Source organism: Xiphias gladius, chromosome 21, assembly GCF_016859285.1.
Source record: "Xiphias gladius isolate SHS-SW01 ecotype Sanya breed wild chromosome 21, ASM1685928v1, whole genome shotgun sequence".
Lineage (NCBI taxonomy): Eukaryota > Metazoa > Chordata > Actinopteri > Istiophoriformes > Xiphiidae > Xiphias > Xiphias gladius.
The window spans coordinates 9,445,741-9,467,061 of NC_053420.1; the positions used below are offsets into that span (position 1 = coordinate 9,445,741).

The 21,321-nt window shown below is 39.5% G+C and overlaps 1 protein-coding gene across 1 annotated transcript; it reads right to left on the reverse strand.

Moving 5' to 3' along the window:
* Positions 1 to 420: 420 nt before the first annotated feature.
* On the reverse strand, positions 421 to 10,457 carry slc16a1a (solute carrier family 16 member 1a). Its single transcript, XM_040158460.1, has 5 exons — positions 10,150 to 10,457; positions 5,582 to 5,851; positions 2,637 to 2,780; positions 1,594 to 2,367; positions 421 to 1,459 (listed from the first exon to the last, which is right to left on the reverse strand). Exons 2-5 carry the CDS (start codon positions 5,796 to 5,798, stop codon positions 1,224 to 1,226), a joined length of 1,371 nt encoding a protein of 456 aa, XP_040014394.1. The 5' UTR covers positions 5,799 to 5,851; positions 10,150 to 10,457; the 3' UTR covers positions 421 to 1,223.
* Positions 10,458 to 21,321: the final 10,864 nt, after the last annotated feature.

The window sequence follows — 21,321 nt, forward strand, 5'->3', positions numbered from 1 at the left end:
GCAGGTTGAATGTCATTCTGTTTAATGAGAAGTGCAGTATTGCACTGATTTGTATCTTTGTAACTACCTTCAGTACATAAACAGTTTTGAACATGTTAACTGTGCAATGTTCAACCAGTAAGAAAATCATTTATCATCACTTATTATTATAGCATAGCCAATGGCAAGAACATAATTTGATAAAATGACTCAGGGTTGTGGAGGCATTTATCTTATAAAATATGTGTCAAAAATGGCTATACCGTAAATTTAATAATGTACTTCCGTCATCCAGTCAGTTTAATAAAGGATACTATGATACAGGTGTATTTTCTGAGAAAAATAGTGTTAGTGCATTTCAAAAGAACAAACGTTTTTCTCATCTAAGCTTTATGTGAAGCATAGAATACAGAGGACTTTTATATTCTTGTCAAATGACAGTTTATTTGATTTTTCTGACATGTGTTTCATATATAGTAACTTGTAGTCAGTGACACATTTTCCCATCATGTGAATACACAAAGCTATGCAACAAGGTTTAATTCCCTCAGAACTACTGATAATTCCCATCATCCATCATCAAAAATGGACCAGGAAAACATGTTTCAAAGAGAAATCGAGAATAAGTATGAATATATTTGAGGAATATACAACGGTGGCACCGATGATGTTTTCAAACCTTCAAAAACTGCACAGTGCTCTCGGTTCCTGGTAAACAGGGGAAATTCTTTATAAAAGTGTTTGATAGACGGTGTGACAAGCAAAGTGAGGTGAATACTATAATTATGCACTTTTACAGAGAATGTTTGCAGTCTGCATAATCTGAGGGCACAATTTAGAAGGTTAATATACTATATATAATGTGCTTCAGTAAAGTTACAGAAGAGCTATAGTGATACCATCTGAGACTAAAAAGTAGTGACGTAAAAAGCTAAGCAAACTTGAATAGTCTACCAAACACATATACCAGTCCCTATAAGAATATTAAAGTTATTTATTTGGGATTGTTCATTGGAATTTAAAGGGATTTAATCGGTGTGTAAATAGGTGTGTAAATATTTTACATCGAATTGCAAATGATTGGTCTCTAAAAAACAATGCATTATGAAACAGAAGAGGAGTCACAAATGAAACAGAATAATGTTTATCCATACTGTTTCACACAAGCATCTGTTTTTCATGAATATACATCTCACAGACAACATTAAATTGAACAAAAATGTAACTTAACATTGTACAGGATGTTAGACAGTGTCTTCTGTGTTTCTAGCCTCTGCCACTTCCTTGGCAGCGTTGTCCCTTTTGTACTTTTGTTCTCTACCTCCCACCCTGGCGCTCCTCTCCTCCTCTTTTTTCTCTTTTTCCAGCAGTCGATAGTTGAGTCCCATCCCTGCAAACAGGAAGAAACTGGAGACGATGAGGAGGATCCCACAGCCCTGGTAGGTGTACTTGTAATCGTGATAGATGTCTTTGAACTTCCCTGTGAAGACAAAAAGGGCCATGTTTCAGAATTTTTTAATCACAGTCACGATTCCGATGTGGTTAAAAACACACAAATAAATTATTAATAATGTCAGTCAACTTGAAGGTTCACATAGTGGATGATGTACTCACCAAGCAAAGGGGGCCCCAACAATACCGGACCACACTCCACAATTGTGACCAGCCCAACAGCACTGGAGAAGCGCTGAGCTCCCACCAGGTCCATTAAGGTCTCAAAAAGCACTGAACTTAGCCAGCCAAACGCAAACCCAAAGAAGATTGCATAAATAACAAAGCCTTTGTAGTCTACTGATAATGGAGCTAGAACGTGGCACACACCGTTGTACAGCACAGAGGCAGCAAAGAAGTACTGTACTCTGGGCCGCACCCATTTGGTGTTAGCCACAATGCCCATTGAGGGCCGGGCAACCATGTCCACAAAAGCCAGCACAGACAGTAAGAAAGCTGCCTTTTCTTTAGGGATATCTTTACTCTTGGCATAATTACTGAGGAACACCAGTGGTGCAAAGAGGCCAAACAACATGATAATATTGCCCACAATGTAAAGTAAAAAGCCACGGTGCTTGAACAAAGAGAGGTCAATGAAGCTGTTAATGGTCTGCAAAACAGTCCTCCTCTCTGTGGTCTTCTCTGCAGGTTTGGGTTTTGGTCCTATAGGCCGCATAAGGGAACCAGCAACACAGCAATTGAAGACCAGGCCACCGAGAATCATGAAACTTCCTCTCCAGCCAAACTGGTCAAAGAGCCAGGTGTTTAAAGGCGCCAGAGTGGATAGAAAGACCGGGCTGCCAGCCATGGCAATCCCATTAGCAATAGGCCGCCTCTTGTAGAAGTACTTTCCAATCATGGTGAGGGCTGGGTTGAGGTTGAAGGCTAATCCCAAACCTAAAAGAATCAATTAAAAAAAAATTTGTGTTAACGTTATTTATATATTTATATATATATATATATATACATATATATACATATATATACATATGTGTATATATATGAGCCTTAAAATGAGGATTTAAGCTTAAAACAACGTTTGGAGATTTTTGGCCTTTCTTGTTGTTTTTATTTTTTAGGAACACTAGATGGCAACAGTGCACAGGAAAAAAAAAAATTGGGCGAGTCAAGACTAAACTTAAAAATAAAGAAAGGAAATTAAGTACCTCCCACCACACCAATACAGAAGTACAGAGCTTCAACGGAATTGCAGAAAGAGGCAGAAACAAGGCCCAATGCAGACAGGCATCCTCCTGCCATCATAACAGGACGACTCCCATATTTATTAACCAGGATGCTGCTGATAGGACCTAGAGAGGAAAAAACAATGCAAAAACAGACACATCCACAATAAAAGCTGAGAAATAGTGATTTCTATTGAATCATCAAGCCATAGTTCTATATTTAACCACCAGAGGGCCCTGGTACCATAGCTGTGCTTCAGCAAATTCAAACAACTTCTGCATTCATTTTTGTCAGTGCTGCACTGCAGTAGATGTGTTCTCATGCCATTAATAATGTGATCTGTCAGAAAAACAATGAAAGCTGTAATGAAATAATAATTTATTTGGTTCAGGTATTCATGCAAAATTGACAGAGGAATAATTTGTTTGTGAATTCTTCTTAAATAGACTCTAAGCGCAATTGAAATGATTAGATGGAGGTACATCACTTCAGACAAGTGGATGGGGGTATTACTGTGTCTGCGTGAGTGTATGTGTGTGTGTGTGTGTGTGTGTGTGTGTGTGTGTGGGGGTTACTGAACAACTGAACAATAACAACTGAAAATCTTTTTTCCTGTTTTTGTCTATGTCTTTTTTTTTTTCTTTTTTTTTTTGCAGTTAACGCACCTATTGCACTAGTTCCAAAGAAAGACTGACTGAATCAGGCAACAGTAAATCAGCTTATTCATATGCATGCACCTTGGATTCATAATCAATTCCAGAAAATCACTAAGACTTGTAAACAAGTGCCCAAAATGTGAGGAGGGTTCAGGTCGCAAAACACCATCTCCATCTATGGCTTACAACAACTGGCCTAAATGAGTATGAGGATCCACATGGACGACACTTCTGCCTCCCTGCCAAATCCCTGCGCTACCCGATGAACCTAAATAGAAACTGACAGTTTTTGTTTAGAGGTTGTCCAGACTCATTTGCCAGCACGGTTCAAGACAAAGGGTTTTTAAATTGTAATACAGGGAGTCTCCACACTAACAATGAGTTCTTTCCTGCTGCCTTGCAGGGAGAGTTGCTCAGGATAAAAAGGTTGGAGACAAACCAATGTAGAATATTATGAATGTAATGAATCATAAATTGAAGGAGTACAGAGGTACGCAAGAGTGGGTTGTTAATGAACTTCTCCTGCTGATGTGCTCAGAATGTTTAACATACAGACAGTAACAAAGTCAGCTGTCATCTACTCACAGCACTGACAAACACTTTTTCACTTTCAATTATCATGCAAAGCTTCCATTCATCTGTGTATATTCACATCTAAACATTTGCATTAATTAACAATGTTACACCTGAACATTGAGAGATATTGAGTCCACTGTGGCTCAGAACCTGTTAGGACGGGTGCAGATCTCACTTCTGCAGCCATGAAAAAAGGGGGTAAACCCAAACAAGCTTAGATCCCTTATGTGTTGCTTCTGATAAGAAATATTACATAACACTATGTACAATGAAAGACAAATTCACAGTGTAACTCGGTAACCTTTAATCACTTGTGCTGCTTGAATGCAACCCTGCAGCTATTTGTTAAGGGAATGTGTTGCTGAACAATAAGCAGCATTGATTCCTTTACGGGGAACACGGTACTTCTGTTGTACAGTAATGAGGGCTTAACTTGGATGTGATGTTTTGCTTGCCTTTGACATGTAATACTGTTCTCAGTACACATGAAATATATGGAAACTTGCTTTTACGGAATATATGTAGCAAAAATATAATAGTGGATTGGCACTGGGAGAGCGCAGCCCTCCGCCAAAGCCAATGTCAAACAGCATACACCAGACTTCAGTGAAAAGAATTCAAATCCATAGTAAATGATCTGATTCTGCCCCAAAATTAAATGGGTTGTTCCCTGGCCCATGCCCCATCCCTCCACCTAATTCGTTGCAAATCGGTTCAGTACTTTTTGTGTAATCCTGCCGACAAATAAACCAACAAACAAACAGACACGGGTGAAAACATAACCTGCTTGGTGGAGGTAATAAAGGTAAGTTTTGAAGTAATATTCACCACCATAAAATGGATGAAATGCTTGCCTAGCAAGAAAATATTATGTCCACTTTTATTTCATTGCTTGCAGATTTTGCAAATATATTCTACATTCATTGGGGAAGATTTGATATTAAGTGTTTTTATATGGTGTTAGAGTTTCCACTTCACATCAGTTTGGCACACTAAAGCAACTTTCCTGAAACTTCCCTGAGATTAAAAAAAAAAAGATGCCTTTGTCATAATTTTTCCAGTTTATCTCACATTAGAGTAAAGAGGGCTGCAGTGTTTTGATTTCAGAGCAGACGGTCTTGAGGGAACGAGGAGAGCTCCTTTGAACTTTGTTCTCTCCCTGTTGAATATAATGCACAAGAATAGAGCCTTATCACCACTGGACTGGCCAGACCTGTGTGACATCACCCAGCGTCTCATTCATCTCATCGGTGCAGGAACACAGCCAAACCCCTTGTGGTCTTTCACTCTCAAAGCGCGGGTGAAAACAATCAGGGAGTATACAGAGCTAAAACCCATTCATGTGCTCCAGAGACCGATGATGTTTCACTTTTATTAACAACGCTTCAATGGAGGAGTTACAATATTGTTTTTATCTTAGTATGAAATGTTTAATTGAAGCTGCACTATAATTCTGAGAATCTGTGGCCTCTTTGTGGACAAACCGAGGCTGAAAGGCTACAGTATACAGATCTGTATTACAGCAAAAAGCATTCGCTTTTTGTTCGGCTTTTACCTGAACACTGCAGGAATAAATATTTCACAGTTGTGCTAAGAACCAGAAACTGATTCAATCTGTAAATCGTCTTGATGTGCTTAATGTCAAGTGTCGACAAACCCACGACTGGCAGGTGGTATTTTGGCTTGTAGCTCACCTCCGCCGTACATGACTGCTAACATGATGGAGGAGATCCAGGACACCTGGCTGCTGGTCACATTGAAGATCACCTCAATCTCTTTGAAGAAGACTGTGATGGACTTTGGAAATGCATAGGAGAAACCGATAGAAATGAAAGCCCCAATCACCACCATCCATCCCCAGCCACCTTCAGGTGGTGTGTATCCTTGAGCACCACCGATGGCAGCCGGCATTTTTCCTCACAGAACTCCTCTTCCAATTCAACACGTTTTACGAATAAGAGGACCTGTTCAGGAGAGAACAAAGCAGCACAGAAAATTGCTTGATTAGTTGTTGGAATATGAGATTTTTCCAGATTCTTTCAAATTTCTGTTAACCATTTATGAGCCAGAAGAACTTTGTTATGTTGTCATTGTTGAAAATAGTTACAAGTAACAGTAAAAGAGATAAGTATAAAAAGATAAATATAAAGAGATAAAATATATCTCCGCTGCTGTTTGTGGTACATGGTGATAAGTTGTTCATTTTGATAGCTATTTTGACTTGAAAGTGATGTTTTATTTTCAGCTTTGATATAGTTCATATCAGCATCTCTGAACATTTTTGTATCGCCTCTGTGAATGTAAAATATCAGCAACAACGCACAGTCTTGTAAGGAGCATTGCAAATACTTCTAAAGTATTCCATCAACCAGTATCTAATTGAACAATAAAAAGAGGATTTCAAGTGGAAATATGTCATAAATGTAAATCAGTTTTATGACAATTTTAACATAGATTCACGACATTTTATACAGGTTTCAGAAAACAAAATACAAATATGACTTTTTTTTTGTCAGTTTGCTTCCCCAGTTACTCCTCCATTTGCCTACTCTGTATCATTAACAGGCACTTAACAGGGTGTTTTCTGTTGATAACATTGTTACTACTTGGGGATATAGTATAACTGGAACTCTGATTGGTTATCACCGGCATGTTCATCTTTGAACATTCAATGAAGCCAGAAACGAATGTTGATGTGTGATGTGAACGATGTCTGGTTCAGAAACTCATGTTTGCCCTTTTCAAATTTCCATGATTCTTCCCTTTAGTTTCTCCTTTGAAACCCGTTTGTCAAACTGATTTTCTAACTCCACTTTTTATGCAGGTTTTACTTAATTATAATGGAAACATTTCTGATGGCTGGAATGTGGGTAGATGTTGGTGCAGTTTAACTGTTGCTGAAGGTTTTCATTTGCAAATTTGATGCAAAACTGTTCCGAGGCGTTGGTGACAAATGTTTCACAGCCGAGGCCAAAACATTGTGTTCACGTCAGACAACGGAAGATGCAAAACACACAAAAATGCTATCACAAAAGTGCAACCCTTTTCACCCTTTAAGTATACAATTATTGCCATGTTTTGTCTAATCTTTTTAACAACCGTTAAATGCTTGTCACATCTGATAATACAGTAGAAGATATTCATGTTTATTGTTGTGTGACAGTATTGATCTTTTTCTCTCTTTATCTGTCTTATGCCAAGTGACTCTTTTTTCTCCCATTTGTCTCATCTTCAGTACTAACAAACCAAACAAGGCCTTTTTATTCTCTGTTGGCAAAAGCCCCTTTGCTTCTTTCACTGTATGAGTTCACCATCAAAATGTGCAACATACACTACACAATCAGTATACTGACCAATAAGTACCTCTGCTTTTGCTGATGCCTCGTGTGCATTTCAAAAGATCAGATTTGTCAAAAATAATTTCCCTCACTCGATAACAGATTTTAAGATTTAGGTTACCATCTCTGGCCTTGCTTTGCTTTCAATTGCTCTCTGCATGTATTCACTGAGCTCCCAGCCGCTGATCTTCCACAGTCTCACTTTAGAGGTGATGAATAAGAGTCTATCTGCAGAGTCAAACAACTTACTGTATTGTTTACACAGGGGAGACTATCCAGAGAGAACATCGATCAGACCGTGAGTACAGGTTGAATTTACACTACTCAATAGCTCAGGGCTATGCTCGGGAGTGGGTGATGATTTAGTGTTTTTCAGCCCACGAGGACTTGATTTGGTTGATGAATTGGTTTAGTGCCCTGAAAACTTATTGGATAAGCCAGTTGCGTGCAGCCGGTAGTGAATATTTAATGTGTTAAAGAACTTTTGTTATTGAGCTGGGATTTTAGCTGCTGCTATGCAGTTGTAAATGTACCTCCTGCATTATTCTACAGACACGATAGGTAATGGAAGAGAAACAGGAACTTGTGTCTCTTCTTTATCCATTCAGTCATTATGGGTCACTTGGAATGATTAAATAATGAGCACTTGGGTGTGACAAATTAAACTTACATATGGGTAACAAGTAAACTTAACATATTTGAGCATAAAGTGCTGTGTGTATTCTACACTCGATAACCAAGGATTTGTCCGTGTGTGATACTATGAGTAAAGTTGAACAGTGACAGAAGCATGTATGCTGTTTTTAAGCTATTGGTTTGATGCCATCATCAGGAGGAGGTAGAAATATTAGAAACAGCAGATCATCTCACTGTTAAGTAACAGATGGGTGTAACAGGCTAACACAGTGCCTGATTTTTGAGACAGCCCATCCCATGTCAGCACTTAACACACAGCATTATGTGAGCAACTTGATTTCTTTAGAGGTTTTTTTCACCACCTTTTACACCTACTAATGGAAAAACACAGAATAATTTTGGGGGCGGGTTTAATTAACCTAACCTAGCACTAAGACTGGAGGCATGGAGAAACAGCTCGCACGGCTCTGTCCAAAATAAAAAAACAAAACAATACAAATTGACGTGTATTTTATTTATTTTTTTATTTAACCGGTACGTAAACAGGAATGGGATCTAAAAGCTATATGCTGGAACTATTTCCTTGCAGTCAGCTGTTCCCCACACTCCCAGTGCTTATGCTGAGTTAAACTTAACACCATCATAATCATCGCCGCCCAGATATTTCACTGTAAAGTGGCTTCAATCCTCCAGTACTGTCTTAAATATCACCAGTGTCTAGGCTGCTGACACCATTTGCCTAACTGACGTTAGGCCTACTTAGCAATCATCTTGCACACAATGGATTTGTTGTTCCTCTACTTTCTGATGGCTTTAAAGTAAAACTGAAAACCTTGAAACAACAAACATTCCTCTGTCATTGTTTGGAGGATATTTTGTCTTGGATATTGGAGGAACTTTTGTGCGGTTGCTTCTTTTACTTGATACCAGTGTCGTTAAATGTGGGCTACAGAGAAGATTTTTGTCATGTGGCGGTTTAGTTATGAAACTGTAGCAACCTCTGATAAATAGAAGAGTTGAATGTACTGGATTTCACTTCACACCCGTCACCTTTTCCCCTTTCAAAATGAAAGGTTTTGCCCAATTACTAGAAAGGTCAGTTGAAAGATTTTCACTGTATTAAAGCAGCCACCAAACATCCACACGCTGGCCTCTCAAATAGCACAGTATGCTCGGGAAATGTTCTGTACTGCCAGCAGAGACAGCGTTGATGGCATTTTGGAAGTACGAAAAATTCAGTGGTTGACATTGCAGGATGAATAGAGAAACGAGTTAAGACTGACAGGACGCCTGATAAAATGGCAAAGGTGCAGAAATAATGAACAAAACCGATAATTAAATAGCAAGGATTGATCATTTGGGTCGTAAAATAATGAGAAAAGTATCAAACATTCCGTGAAAAATACAGTTGTGATTCATTTACAACAGGTAGGAGAACGGCATAAGTAGTCAAATGGGCAGAGGCATCAATGCTTACCCCCCTCATACTGTAAGGGTCTAAATAAAGCAGTCAAAGTGGCTGGCCTCAAAGCGCCACTTGACAACACACAGATATCAGCACAAAGCAGGGTGGGCTCAGCGGAGGGCATTGGCAGAGGGACAACAGTACTTGAAGTCAATGCATAAAGAACGCAAAGCTGAATCTTTCTTGGAAGTAATTTGACTAATGTGGGTCACTTAGTCGCAGCACTGTCAAGACCCTGGTGGTGGTTTGTGAAGCAGTGATACACTGTTGTTGGACTTGACCGGCAGTAGCAGAGGGGCAACTGAGTCAAAGCACCTGGTCATATAGAAAAATTATCCATATGCTCCATTCAAGTGCCCCTAAAGATCCAACATTTCTCCTTAGTTTATTAAATTAGGATATTTTAAAATGTATTTATTTATCTACTTTTTGGGGGTATCAATAGGTTGGTTAGATTGACAAGAAAGTAGCTGGAATAATGTTGAATGAACATGAAGTTTTACACTTTAAGCAAATTTTTTGTGTCTGTGCTTCTGGCAAAAGAGTTTTCATTCATGCTCTGGGCCTGTTTTGACCTCAGGTTTCCAATACCACTTATTAGATCTGGCAAATTTGTCTGATTAATTATAGATGAGAATAGTGTGTTAAATACTTTCTCAGGGAAATCGCACACTCACAAAATTAGTATTGTTGTAACACTGACAAAAGCAATACATCTGTCATGAATATCCAGTTGAAAATAGACTACTTGTGCAAGTTATTAGTTTTAAAGTGATGTCTGGCAAATGTTGAATGTGCACAGTGTCTTTGTCAAACATCTTACCTTGACAGGAGCTCTCGAACAAGGCCAGATGAGCTCTGCAGATAAACAGCAGTCTTTGAGGCACATTAACACGCTGCAGACATCATTAAATGGGACTGAGCGTCTCTGAATATGAATAAAAAATAAAAAATAAAAAATAAATCACTGCATTTGTTCCACAGATACTCCAGAAGTGATCAGTGGGTCTGTATCCACTGTGGCAGTCCAGAAGTTTCCAGTGGCACCCCAGCCTCAGTTTCCAGTGACTAAAGTGAAGTTGAAAATTTGAGTTCATTCAGTGCCCAGATCAAACAGCTGGATAATCTGGACACTATGGTGCTAAATGGTGAGGTCAGTCAAGTTCTTATTGGCTGTGGGAGGCTTAGTGCCGTGCCCCTACAATACTTTCTCCACCCCTCTGTCATGTGCTGAGCTCACACACAAGGTTAGAGTAATTCACTGCATGGCCCTATAGTGTGCGTGACCTAAGAGGATATCGAATAATGTCTGCACTCTAAGAGATAAGATGCTTTCTAAGACGCTGATTTCCTGCATTAGCTGATTTATCAGTGTTATTCAATTGAATATTGAAGTTGAAGGTATAAGAAATCCAGTTTATTTAAACAACAGACATTGTTTACCTAAACCACGTGAAAGAAAGATTTCTGGACCCTTCAGGGGTCAGTCCTGGTTGAGCCTTTCTCCCAAACTCCCTGAGGAGCTGTTAATGACTCTGTCTAAGGGCTTGAGAAAGGAAAGGCCCGAGTACAGGAGGTTATTGAAACAGCGTGTACTTGTGCCTTCACATTCATGACACCCTTGATACATTATTTCTCTTTGTTGCCTTGTTTTATGTCCTTCCCCTTCATTTTTTCACTCCAACAAGAACTTTTATTGATTTTCAAACTGAGGATGCAATAGAGCACCACCTGCAATTCATTGTTTTTCTTCTGGGCTGGCATTTATTCACAAGTATGAGGAATGTAAATGGATTTGGGACAAAAACTTTTGTATTTGCGCGCACACACACACACACACACACACTCACACACGCACGCACGCACACACGCACGCACACACGCACACACACACACAGACGTTGACCTAGGTCACTTTTGGGGACATTACATAGACTTGTGCTCATTTCCTGGAGACATATCCTTACCCTAACACGACCACTACTTGCCTAACCCTAACCCTTATCCTAGCCTTAACCTCACCTTAAAAACGGACCCAAAACTCAGCTTTTTCCCAACTGGGGACACAGCTTTTGTCCCCAGTCTGATAAGCCATCCTTAATTAACTGGTCTTAAGTCTGAAATTTGTCCCCAAAAGTACCCTATGTCAGAAAGACAAACACACATACACAGAGACAGACAGACACACACGCACGCACGCACGCACGCAAACACGCACGCAAACACATACACACACGCACACACACACGCACACACATGCGTATATACATACACGTGTGTATGCAATCTACAATTTCCCACAAACTTTGAATTCATGCTTTAAAATCCTGAACACACTTATTTTGTTTAGCCTCTAACTGCATCCTCCTTGTTTTTTTAGCCATGCCAGTGGCACTGCTCTAGGGATGAAAACGTTGGACTGTTGATTAGTTGGTCCACCACTGAAATATCTCAACAACTACTGGATGGATTGGATGGAGCAGATATTCGTGGTACCCCCCAATGACCTTGGTGATCACTTGGAGGCCATTAAATTTGCCACAGATAGTCACAGTCTCTAGAACATAAATTCTAATGACTTTGATGATTCTCTGACTTTTCCTGTGGTGGCACCAGGAGGTCAAAGATTTTCCTTATTCAGTGAAATATTTCAATATCTTCAGAATAGATTGGCACGAAATGTTGTTCAGACATTTATGATTCCAAGACAATGTATTCTAATGCCTGTGGCGATCCAATGAATTATCCACTAGAACCACTATGAGGCTCACATTTTTTTTTTTTATGAAAATATCGCAACAACTACTATTGGATGGATTGCCATGAAATTGGGTACAGACATTCATGGTTCCAAGGAGGATGAATTGGAATAACTTTGACCCATTTATATTGCAACTTTCTAGTTCAGACATCACAAAGTGCTGCACAATAAAGATTAAAGAAGGACAAAGCAAATAGAGACACAGTATAAAAATAACAAACACAAAGACATAAAAAAAAATAGGTTAAGCTCTACTCAAAGGCAAGTCTAATAAGATGGGTCTTGACTGACAGGATCCACAGATCCTCCACGCCCTCAAAGAGCCACTAGCGTGGCTGTAGAATTTTAGTCTTATTCCTGCATGCACAGTTACTGTTTGCTGCCATTTTCTGCTTTAAATCTGAAAAGGACTCCAGTGTTTCTGTCAGATTAAACCACACCAATCACCACAGCACGCCCTTCCTCTTGTTTCTGTGATTGTATCTTTCGTGTGAACTGTGAGGGTCTGTAAAGTCTGATCCTCGCTGTTTTTCTATCTTTGACTACCTGTGCAGTCCCTCTGAAGAAAAATTTGCGGTCACACAGCTGATCAGTGGAGGTAGAAAACCTGCCGGCTTTATCAGCGTAATCAATCTGAGTGTGCCAAATCACAACACAGAGACTCAGGAACTATGACATCATCCTTCCTCCCATCCCATCCCATAATGTCTGAGTGTCTGTGGCCTACGTATCAGACCTGTCGTTTCCCTGGAAGTTAATTGTTCTAGTCCTATTGTATGAGCAGTCAGGAACCAGAGAAGTTTCTGACCATTGGGGGGGGGGCTTGCTTAGGGAGGGGTTTATGTCTAATAATCAGGCTGCAGGTTCTACAGATAGCTACAGCTAGCTGTCTGTTGAAGCGAGCTTATGCACTGGAAAGTAACAACCAGAACACATCTCAGTATCTGCAGCATACAGTAACAGTCTGTATACACAGTGGATACTGTATATTCTCCAGCTTTCAAAAAAACATATTTTCATACTTTGCCTAATACACTATCTATCTGTTACTATTTATTTATATTTGTTTAGCTTATTGCCTTTTTTTTTTTTAAAGCTGTATATCGCCCTGTAAATCAGTTCTCATCATTGTGCATAAGTGCTACTGTGTGCTACTGACAACTGGAGTCAAATTCTTTGTGAGTTTTAACATTCTTGGCCAAAGGCATTGGTATGTTCAAAATTAACTACTTTGTACAACATGTTGTTCAACCACATTGGAAGAAAAACATTTTTTTAGTCACACTCAAAGTTGAGCTCAAAAGCTAGCCTTAATAGAGAGGGGGGAGACGCAATGACTGTTTAAATATGGTAATAATGGTGCACACTTTAAGACAATTTTCCTGGAAAGGCATTTGTATTGATGCAGTCGTTTGTAAACAGCAAAATGCAACAGAAATTTTTGCGTAAACAGCGAAAAAACAGTGCTTGAGAGAGCGGTTAAAACTCTGCTTGCTTTTTGCACCTCTGAACCCCTGCTGCGTGAAGTGGGCAAGATTGTCAAATTGTTCTTTTGGAAATTTTCAGAAATTGTCAGACGAAACGGTAAAAAAATCCTGGCAAAAGGCATGTGTGTGTGTGTGTGTGTGTGTCTGTGTTTGGGGGGGGGAATTATGCATCATAATAGTGTACATAATGTAGCATAATGCATCTTAAAGAACACAAAACCTTCAACAAGTAGTTGAAGCATCTAAGTGAATGATGATGGACTGACCACATGTAATAATGCACTACTTAAGTTCAACTAATCTGTTGTTGTGGGTAATAAAGGGAGTGATGAGTAAAGACAGCAGTATATATAGGTACAGAATTATCATTCGGCTTTTTCTTTTTTTTATGAAACATGTTTCCTTTCTGCCTAGTACTGGCCTGCAGCTCAGTGGCTAGGAACCGCTGTTGTAATAGACCTTTTAATATTGTCAGAGGGATTAAAATTGATTAGCTCAGCCATGTGAACCACAGCTCATATACAGTATAATAAGCTATAGTAAGAGTGCCATACATTCTCAATCAACGTTCTCTCTGTCAACACCACCAGTGTTCTTTGTTCATTACTGTGACTGATGTGCCTTGTTCTCATACTTTGCTGGACTGTATGCCCCACCTCATCAAGTGTACTGCATGTACCTCTTCTTTTTACTCAGATATTACAAAATAAATATGATCTGCCATATAATAAGAACATGGGATGTATCGTAAGGTTAGTTGCTTTACAAAAACAACACCACCAGTGTAACCAGGAATCGAATAAACATTGCACCACCTCCAGCTACATCTGGATTGAATGTAATTGCCCCGTGGCCCACAGAGGTGACACTCACAGGTCAAAGGTCAGTGGCAATTACCTTTTGCCCAGGCATGGTGGTACAGATGAAAGTGGAGTAAATCCCGGCTTGCTGAACCGAGAAAGAGCGCGGTATTCATAAGGGTCAGGGTGAGGGCAGAGTGTTGCAAAAGCCAATTAACTCACTCGTACAAGTAGGAAAACATCCATTTCATTTAGTGGCTGCAGTGGCAGGAGAGCTTTCACCTGGTACAATGTATAAAAAGGCCCTACTGCGCCGCCACCTCAATCACACATAAACTCTTTGTGTGTTTGTCTCTGGTCCTCTCAGGAGAGAAAAGCCGTTTTTTGGCAGACATTTTCTACTGTGGAACAAGGCCAGGCAACAGAGTCACTGAGACACTGAGCCTGAAAGTGACTCAAGGTCTGTCCAGCTCTGGCTTCGATAGCATTTGCGCAGGAAAGCAACACAGGGGATATTGGTATCTTGAACGGTTTACAGAAGGATTTAATGCTCTTATTAGATCCTTGAGACTTGAGGCAACACGCTTATCACACGGGGATACGATGCACTTTTTGGATCTCAAAAGTATGGTCTGTCTTATCTCAGAAGACCCAGTCTAGAGTTTAATACAGAACTGTGGCCGTGTATCAAACTTAAGTACTTTTTAAGTACCATCTGATTGAAGACTGTCAAGTACCAAAAGATAGCACTGATTGCTTTGTCAGGTCTTGTTTACACATTGAGATACTTCCTGATTAAAGGAAATGCAGTGGGGTCCAAGAGTCTGACAATGCTTATCCATTCAAGTGAAATGGAACCTGCAAAGTTGGGTCATATTGGGTGTGTTCACATCACACGTAGTCATGTTATCCATTGTAAATATAAAAGTATTTATAATTTCTACTTAAGTTTTTTTTGGAACGCCTTAAAAGGCTTCTGATGCTTGCCCTAAAATATAGTGCAACGTTAGCATGACCCAGAATGGCCACTATTATGAGAAGATGACCGAGGTTGAGAAACATTGGAAGTGTCTAAGTGAAGGTGTTGATAGTGTCATCAGGGCTGACAATACAGAACCGGATTCCAAATGATTTATTCTCATCTTCAAACTTTAAATTTCATGTTAACATAAAAAAAACCTGGTGTCCACGGCAATTTGAAAATTAACCCGATCATGTATCATAACTGCCAGCTGTGTCTAAATGTGGTGGAGTGCATGCTGGATAATAATTACACCAGCTACGACACTCAGTTATTTTTTAAACAGACCCGAGTGCAATAATGCCATTACACAATTTGATCGTTCGAATTTGAACCGTGTTATGTGGCTAAACACAAGGGTGACTGTGCGTCCCAATGTGAACAAACAGACGAGCTTACAGGTCTGTGCCAGGGCTTTGGCAGCGTGCACAGATGTATTTCATTAAATTACAAAGGACGGGGGGTATTTGAATGTATTGTTACACGTCAGAGCACATTTCAATGTTATCGCACAGATTTTGAGGCACACATGGTGCACAGCGATGCACACCAATGGGCGCCGCTCAAAGTGGTCATTGAAAGGATCGGAAACTACAACTTGAGAGTTTTCTGATAAATACCTACGTTACACAAGCTTTGTTTTGATCTTCGGTTTGTTTACAAGCCTCTTCCCCTTCCATCTGACACACACACACACACACACACACACACACACACACACACACACACACACACACACACACACACACACACACACACACACACACACACACACACACACACACACACACACACACACACACACACACACACACACACACACACACACACACAATGAAAACTCTCTCCCTCTCTTATGGAGCCCTTCAAGCACTCCTTTTATGCTGACAGACGTCCGGCTATACAATACTTCCGGCCATAAAGGCTTCAGTCTTGGCCCCATATAGGTTTTGTTGAACTGAGGGTTGAGCCTGCACCCATTTACAACCCTGGACTGAATTTCTCCTCCCCCACTCTTTTGCTCTGGACCAAGACACCTGCCATACTTGCACAGTTTTGCTGTGCTGTTTGTGGGAGCTGGTATGTTTTTATGAACCTAAAGAATATCAGGATACTCCCATCTTAGAAAACAATCAGAAATGCAACTTTTCATGTTACAGAGAGAATTAAAATTTTGCAGATATTTTTATTTTCATACCAAATTTAAGTTGCCCTTTGGAGTTTTCTTGTAAACAGTGTTTGGGTTTATATTCGTTGTTTCTCAGCAAAACACATTGTATGCATCCTTGAGGTCTAACAAATGTGTTACATGCAATTTCTTCCACATAAAACATTTCCAAAGACAATTTTTGGAATATTTTAAGTTATCCATGCTTTACATTCAAGCTTGCTAGCTTGCAGTGTTCTTCCTCATCTCCATTAGCGATGCATTTCTACGCTTCTTTTCATGTTACCGCCACCAACTGTCCTATAGTGAGAAAGTGTAAAACCAGGGGCAGGAATGTGTATCTTGCGTCTCCTGTGTGCCCACAAAACTCAGACTCATAAAAATATTGTTTATAGTGCTACCAGTGTTCAAAGACTTAAAAAAAAATAGAAAAGAAAAGAAAAAAGGACAACATGTTCTTTCCATCTTACAGTGTTCAGAAAAATGAAAATCTGAACAGCTCCATCTGCTGAGGAAGATCATGTGATACAATTGAATGCTCCAGAACAGCTGCTACATGAACCTTGTGGTGAGACTGTTTTGTCAACTATTGTTTCCAAGGTCAGGAATTAACTTTGAATATCAAAAGACAGTTTTTCGATTTATTTTTATGAAACATTTACATTCTGAAACAATTTTCAGCCAACAGCAAAATCTGACCTGAAATAATGATCATGTGAATAGCTTGGAGTACAGATTTGCTGAAATGAAATCAAAAGTGTTGCATTATAAAATGCAATTTTCTGTGTCAAGGAAAATGTCCAGCAGCAGAGTTCTTGTGGTTCATTTGTTTTTTAATGCATATACACAAGATAGAGTACCTCTGATGCAAACATTTTTGTAGCTGTTAATATTTAATATTATCGAATGCAATTTTTAAATTAATAAAAATTCCCTCTTTCCTACCTAAATCTGCAACGAGGACCCTGTGTTTTTGTTTAACGAATAGCGGTTTTATCTTCAGTATGTTCTTTTGTTGTGGTTGTCTTTTTGTAGTATCGTAAATATTCTCTGCTCTCGCTCCAGCCTTATCTACAACTGGTTTCCCTGTAGCTCCAAAAGTCCAGTTTTCCTATGGGATCATTACAGATTCAGCTAATCTAAAAAAGGGAAAAAAATTAGAGTTATTTTGACTTAAAAGAAATGTATGTAACATATCTTTCTTCCTCGGTGGACAATGCATAGCCTAGTGGAGATTAGTAACACATCAAACACACAGCAGAGTAGGTTCCTGTGTACACAGACAAAGCACCTATGGCGGGATGTGTTCCGTCATCACAGGGGTCCCATTGTTTGATTTTAGGAAATGATGTGAGTATCTTGACCTTGAGTGGGGGCCACAGTGGCTGCTGTCAACAAAATAGATTCGCTTTAAAGTATGAACAAAGTGATACAGTGGACACTGCCCTCAGTAACCAAATAACATAATTGCTTGTTTAGTCAAACACTGACAAAAACTAGGGAATGTTTGGCTTTTTTTTTTTTTTTTTTTTGGGAAAAAAAATCACTTAAGAGTAGTAGGTGATTGATTATCTGTTGATCGACCAGTCAATTAATTCTCTAGTTCTAAATTCTATCTTTGTAGTCCTTCTGTGGATAATCCTAAAGTGGTTATTCCAGGATATACAACAAAGGAATTAAATATTACCAATTTTGTTGATCTTTGCTTTGTTTTGTTTTTTTGTGACATTGTCCCTTGTCCTTTTTTCTTTTTCATATTTTTTCTTCATATTTGGAACCTTGATGTTTAGATCAGAACAGAAGCCTACACAGGTGAATTAGATATAAATGTATTATACCACAGTATATGTTTTGTCTGATGTGTTCTGGGTTTGTAGGAGAATACTTCAGAGGGAAAAAGTGAGAGAGAAAGAGGGAAAAAAACTGCTGGAACTGCTCTTTAATTATTTAAGTCTCTTTTTTTAATAGGTTTTCATACTAAAACCTAGAAAAACAACCTATGTTTTCCTGATAAGGATTTCTTGTGGTTGAGTGAATAAAGGTGTCAGCAAAGGTGGCAGTAAAGAAGCTTGATATTCTTTTGACAGTGTATAACATCATAGGGAGGTAGTCATGGTTTGGTAGATGGGTGAGTGTACAAAGCGTCAGTCGACATTTTGTATTTTTAAGACCATGACCACAGTCTTAGTTGTCATTGCCTCAACTTAACCACTTGTTGGAGCTTTCCAGAGCTGAAACAAATTAGACATTTAATGGATCGGTACCCAATATCTTTGTGTTTTGGAGTCATGGTCAGACAAAACAAGACATTTGAAGATGTCACCTTGGGCTCTCAGAAACCGTGACTTTTTTCACTATTTATGAACATTTTATAGAAAAATTAATTCAATAATTTAATAATAATGATAATAATAATTATTCAATTCTAATAATTTAATTACTTAAAAACTAAATTACAAAATTGATCAATAATGAAGCAATCATTGTTTGCAGCCCATCCAAATCCTTATCAACTGATAAAGTTATTGTAGTTTTTCTTTTGGGACTTGCTAATATGATCAAAACACCTTTGAGGCACCACATGTATTTTAAAGGTAGCTGAATGTCTTAAGGCTTTAATAGTATTCCTAACCTTGTATCTCCTTGATTTGGAGCCATTTTCTGTTGTCAACATGTTTTTTCCTCTCTAACCCCTGTGGTGCTGCATGAAGGTGGTTGTAGTCATTAATGTATCTGAAATGTGATTGGACCACAGGGGCAAAGGGGTGGAGGCACGAGGGCTGGGGAGCTGGAAGTGAGGTAGGCAGGCAATAACAGTAGAGCTGTTCTGCTACTTTGTCCAACAGCACGGAGAGCTGACCTTGAGGGGAAGGGAAAATTGACAGGGGGGAGAGCGGTAACAAGGGCCGGCTATATATCAGGGAGGCAATTTGGAGCGGTTTATCCGATGAGGGTCAATTCCTTCTGCGGTAGCATAGATCAGAGTTTTCAAGCCTGAGCGTGCCTTCATGGGGAGAGGTTAGGATAGATCCATTTTTGAATGACTGTGCCACTGATCAAGCCCCAGCAAATCATTCACACAAAACACAGAAGAGTGGGGTAATCATGAGGATTTGTGATGCAGGAAAACGTGCATCAGCAGATTTATCTCCTGCTATTTGTGGCCTTGCCGTTCTGGCTCCGGTCCAACTGGAATCTGTTTTAAGAGGTAATTTCACAATGTTCCCTTCAATTATTACATATCAAGGACGTGGGACAGGCTATTATCTAGAGGATACAGGCATTAATGTTATTATTATTATCAGCGATAAAAATGAATACCCTTATTTGTGACCAGAGCATATTCCCCCTCAGTATAGAGAAGGCATCGAAGATCTGTACTAAATCTGTCACTGTGTTACACTGCGATTCAAAAGGGAGAGTAATTTTACAGATGCCTTTACTCTGTGTCTGACCTTTTCTATTACTGCTTCTATTTTGAATCACTGTCTCTTTGCATCTCCGAGACTGGCCAGATGGCAGATCTATTGAGTGATAAAATTTGAGAGACAAGAACACTGTTACACCATGAGACTCTCTGGCTCGGGCCCCAGCTCCAGCCGAGGCCGCAACGAGCATATAACTCCAGCACAACATTTGAATTCCCCTTCATTATCTTCACCGCCTGTGCAGCCAACAGACTGAGCCCCTGTTCAGATGCTCTTCAGTTTTTACGGAGTGGCAAGACAACGTAATGAAGATGATTAAGTTATTTAGGACATCCACATGCTATTTGTTTCAAAGTGAATGGACCATTGTGCAAAAGCTGAGATGTTCCTAAAATAAAATCCTTTGTAAAGCAAAATTTGTGACTCATAACCTCAATAATATATTAATGAGTGGGGACACCTTGTGGACAAAGTTTATTTTGCACCATGTTGATGTTCCCACTGCGAAACTATGAGTGACCACCAGAGGCTTTAAAATTCTACGTGAAATGCAGTTTGAATATTTCAAAATTACACACGACACTACATTCGTAAAGATGGGTAGGGTAGTGTTGTTAAATTCATAAATGATAGCCCCAATTTGGAACTTTCCCTACCGAAGCAGTGTCTGTGGCTACCCGGTCTCACAACACGCATTAAGCAAGAATGGCTGCTTTCATTCCTACATAGTATAGATACAGTAGATTCATTTCTTGAAAGCTCTGCGCCAAAAAGCAAAGCAGGGCACAGCAGAGCAAACACAACATAACAAAATGATAAAAATCTGTAACAAGAATTCCGGGAGGCTGCATTGAACCTCCTTGGGTTCCTTCAATGTTGGCAAGGGTGTGACGTAAGGGGTGGGAAGTGGTGCGTGGTGGGGGAGGACCTGGTCAACTACAAGTCAACAGCTTTATCTAATAATTCTCTCTGACACACTTAAAGGAATTTTGCTTTGTATTATTATTTTTATGTTTTGTACTTATTTGTATTTTTCTTTCACTTGTCATTCGCACGTACTACTCACCACAAGTCCTCCAACAAGTTCCTACCCTCGGATACAAACCCATAGGAGCATACCAGAGCCAGGTGTACCGAAACTGGTAACAATAATAAACATGCAGTTATGGTTGTGGAACGGTCATGGATAAAAGGACTGACGTCAACTCTACACGGGAGACCTCTATTTGTTTCCTGTGTGAAAGTCTTGTGTTTTGTCGACTCATCCATCCACGCCAACCTCCTAATGTAGACTGACCGCTAGAAGTCGCCTAAAAAGAAACCTAACTAC